This window comes from Gavialis gangeticus, unplaced genomic scaffold (genome assembly GCF_001723915.1).
Source record: "Gavialis gangeticus isolate Ggan-Ray unplaced genomic scaffold, GavGan_comp1, whole genome shotgun sequence".
Lineage (NCBI taxonomy): Eukaryota > Metazoa > Chordata > Crocodylia > Gavialidae > Gavialis > Gavialis gangeticus.
Genome location: NW_017729025.1, coordinates 150935634 through 150939880, shown reverse-complemented (window position 1 = coordinate 150939880; position 4247 = coordinate 150935634). Strand labels below are relative to the sequence as shown.

General features: G+C 40.5%; 1 protein-coding gene across 1 annotated transcript in view; it reads right to left on the bottom strand.

Annotated features, from left to right (window-relative positions):
• Positions 1–1133: 1133 nt before the first annotated feature.
• The window catches only part of MUC6 (mucin 6, oligomeric mucus/gel-forming), a 58805-nt gene continuing 55691 nt past the window's right edge, over positions 1134–4247 (bottom strand). Inside the window, exons 27-29 of the mRNA XM_019519989.1 lie at positions 2791–2947; positions 2480–2626; positions 1134–1204 (exon numbers count right to left, since the gene is read on the bottom strand). Of these exons, the coding sequence (XP_019375534.1) occupies positions 1134–1204; positions 2480–2626; positions 2791–2947 (375 nt within the window). The remainder of the gene's footprint in view (positions 1205–2479; positions 2627–2790; positions 2948–4247) is intronic.

Below are 4247 nucleotides of genomic sequence, written 5' to 3'. Positions count from 1 at the left end.
AAAAAAGGTTTGCTATTGAAAATGTGAAGAGAGCAACATCTTCTTTGGAAGCTAACCTCTAAGTATTATTTTAGTAACTGATTGTAGAACTAACCTGTGGAAGGTGTAGAGGTTTCAGGCGTAGTACTAACAGGATGAGGTCCAGCTGTGTACAAATAGAAACAACTTAAATAAGTGGATGATTATAAAATAAGAAACTTTTCCAAAGAAGATCATTTTCAGCAAGAGTGAAAAGTGAATTGTTCCAGCTTGTAAGACATCCCAGAAAATGTATTAAACAATACTGGGAAAAACAGATGCCTAGTATTTAGTTCACTAAGCATATTTTTACTACTTCTGTCACTGTATTCATGTTTAAGAGTAGCTTTATTCCTCAGGAAGGTGTACATATTCATTTTCTTCCAGAGGTTTAGTCCTACTAGATTCAGGAAGGAAGGTTGGCATTCTGCTATATTATTAAGGATCTGGAGCATTTGACAGCTGAATGCCAATCCAAATTTTAGGATTTGAACCTATCTGTAATATTATATGCCCACATAGTTTTTTTATAAGGATTGCCCATCATGTGGAATAGGAAAGCCATGATGTCATAAAGGTTTCTAAAGTAATAAAAAACACATATATTGGAAAGGGAAGCATTTTGGTAAAGCACATGGACTGGATTCTAACCTATGCTAGAGCTTCATTCAGTGCAAGAAAAGTGTTGAAGGCATTTGATAGGCAGCATCCCTGCTCCTGATTCATGTTACAGCCGCCCCAGTGCAGCTTAGAGTACCTTGTATATTGTTGAGGATTACCAAGATATTATCAAATACTGAAGCTTGAAGTGAGGGCAACTTTTTATCACTCTTATTGAAATCAATGATAGGCACTCAACTACTATATAGTTTCAATGCTTTACAGCCTGACTTTTTTTTTTAATTGCTTACTTTCGTTCAGGTATCTCCTTTAACCATCATACCACTAGTTAGCATTAGAGCAACACAATTATTTCAAAAGAGATCTGTGTTTGGATGAAAAGGCATCAGGTAATAACAACTATTAGGAATAAAATACCTAATCTAAAATTTACAACCTTTTCCATTTTTTCTGCTTTTAGCTTTTGCAGAGAAAGAAAATAACCGTATAAATCTCTACATACTGCAAGGCATGCATGTTCCCAGCTCTTCATCAAAGTATTCATTATTTGAGCAGTTGTAGCACCCTGTAGAAGGAGGAAGAGATGTTACTCATTCTTCGGGGAAGAGAGGTTTCAGATAAACTTCTTTTCGGTAAGCATTCTTCTCTTCTAACATAGCAATCCGCTTATTTAACTAGCAGTATCTCCAAATTCTTCATGGGATATTCTCTTGATCTGATAAGTTTCCTGTTCAAGCAGAAACATAACCAGGCAATCCTGTGCCCTAGGCCAGTGGCAGTGCATCGGGTAGCAGCAGTGGCCAAGTCAGCTGAAGGGCAGCTGCTATTTTTGCACCTTTCCCTTCCACTCCCACCTCCTAGTTGGTGCCCTGATTGCCCTCCCATTAGTCACTCTACTGTGTTCAAGAGAGGATGACATCGCTACAATCCTAAGCATACTACAGATAGTGAATCAGTCACTTATTGTGACAGCAGTAGTACCAAAGTGAAGATGGGCATACTAGAATAACACTAACCATTAGGGCTGTGCGAAATAGGACCCTTCTGCTTTGACTTCCGTTTCGACGGAACAATGTTTCATTTTGCATTTCATTTAATTTCGAAAGCGCTGTTTTGTTGTGTTGAAACTCTTTGGCCTTTTCGATGCTGTTTCACCGTTTCTCCCATAGATTATAATGGGGAATCATAAAATGTGGCAGGCAGGCAGATCGGGGGCTCAACCGCACCCCTGGGAGGGCTGCAGGGGCTGTGCCGGAGTTCTCTCTGGGGTGTGGGCCCTTGATTTGCCTGCCGGATGACAGGAGGCAGCCAGGTGCTGCTGCCTGGGGCCAGCAGCAGCACCGATCTTCCCAGTCCAAGGTGCGGGCTGCTCCCAGTGCTGGTCTGTCATCTGGCAGGCAGATTGGTGCCCTGCACCCCCAGGAGGAGTCCAGCACAGTTCCCGCAGCCGTCCCAGGGTGCGGGTGAGCCCTCCGATCTGCCTGCCAGATGAGAGGAGGTGGGTGCTGCCAGCTAGGACTGGCACTGAAGCCAGTAAGCCTGGTTTTGAAACTTAAAACATTTCAAAACTTTTGAAACGTTTCAAGTTCCCTTGTTTCATTTTGTAGCTGTTCTGAAGGCTTTTGTTTCATTTCGATTTTGCTGTTTTGAGCTTGAAACATATCAAAACAGCTTCGAAATGAAACGCTGGGCAAAATTTCGCACAGCCCTACTAACCATATCTTCAAAGATTACATCAGTAGAAACATCATTGTTTTTTCAGAGTATCAGTGATTAAAACCACAGTAAAAATAGCCATTATGTTAGCATTTTCAGCTTTATAAGCATAAAAGCTCATTACCTTCAACATTGACATACTTGTAATCTTGGTTTGGGCAGTTACAAGGCCGGTAGTGCCAGGTGCAGTTGCCTTCATCCATGTACGTATAGTAATAAGTGTTCTCATTGCTTATTGTTTTGTGAGTGTTGTAAAAGTCACAATAAACAGCTAAAAAAAGAGAAAGAAACAAGATAAAAGGTTGGGTTTTTTTCAACTGATGGAATGCAGTTAATTGAGAGCAGATTCAGAGCAGGCAGGAAGGAATTAGTTAAGAACAGAAGCTAGGAATATAAATCAGACGCACTGTTTTTACAAGGTGTAGAGAAACTTACGACAAAAATCTGGGGCTCTCCAGTCAACACAGACCCCTACATCTAAGCACGCCTTGGCATACGCAGCAATAGCATCACACATGCATTCACAATCCCCTCCAGTATCACACCCGCAGGAATCTCGGACACAGGCATCGTAATAAGGAATTCGGTATACCTTTGGTGAAGAAAGGAGAAATGAATGAGTCAACCATAATTCTCCTGTAGCTGTGCATTGGTTAATGGGATGTCTTTCATCGTTTTAACTTAACTAAACAACAGATGATAATTCAGGTTAAAGGGAAGAGTTCAGAATATAAATTGCTTTGCTTTACTAAGTAAGAATAAGGGTATGGATTCATGATACAGTTGCTATGGAGTAACTCATCCTGCAGTTTACTCTGTGGTTCATTTACTCTGTAGTAAAGGAGAAACAAGGGTCTTTTGGAGGTATCCTTTATAGGATCAACTATACAGTGGGGGAGATGTTAGATAAACATTTGGGCACAAAGTGCCTTTTTTCAGGGCTGGGAAAGAAGCAGACTTTTGGTGCCCAAAAGCTGGTCTAGCATCTCTCCCAAATATACAGTTGGTCCAATAAAAGATATCACCAAAGGACCCTTGCTTCTTGCATATTTCCTGGACCATCATAGGTGCAACAACATTCCAACCTTTGCATAGCAAGGAGCAGACACATGACTATCTTGCCCAAGGTAGCCGCCTGAACTACTTGGTTAGTAAGTGGAGAGGGAGCCAATTTGCATTGAGTAAAGGGCTGTGCTGGGATAAAACTGATCTGGGAAGCAAGTTACTCTACTAGTTAGTTCTACAGATTAATTTTCCCCTGAAGTAAAGTGACTACACATTTTTCAGTGGGTAAATTTATCCTGGATTTGAGGAATTTAACAGAGAAGGGCTAAACATTGCCTGCCTGGTCCAGTTTGACTATGCAGCAAATGTATTGTCTATCTGCCCCATAAGAATTACAGTATTTCCTTAATCATTAATTGGTTAAATAATCACAGCACTAATACTATGCACTTAAATAGTTATCTTTAGTAAATATTTAAGCATTGCAAAATGTTCATAGACAATAATAATATTTTAAAGGCCATCTGTCTTTAAAACCATGTGGGTACAAATCTTCCATGTGAAAAGGCAGCGAAGCACATTAGTTAATATAGAGGCATCTAAGTTCATCAGTTGCACACCCTTCATGGACATACATAAACACTACTTGTGTTTCTTACTTGAGCTCATTTCCTGATAATGAGAGTCTCTTTCACAAGACATGCCTCTGTTTAACTTTGCAGCACTTTCATTTCCTCAAAGGACGGTTGATGGCATTGTGTTTCTCAGCCGTTCTGCCCCCTGATGTGTTTTCTAAGTTGCATCTGCTTGGTTTACTGACAAAGCAAAATTTTATACTATGTGCCAGCACAGCAGAGCATGTATAGCTGTAGAAGGATAAATGGACA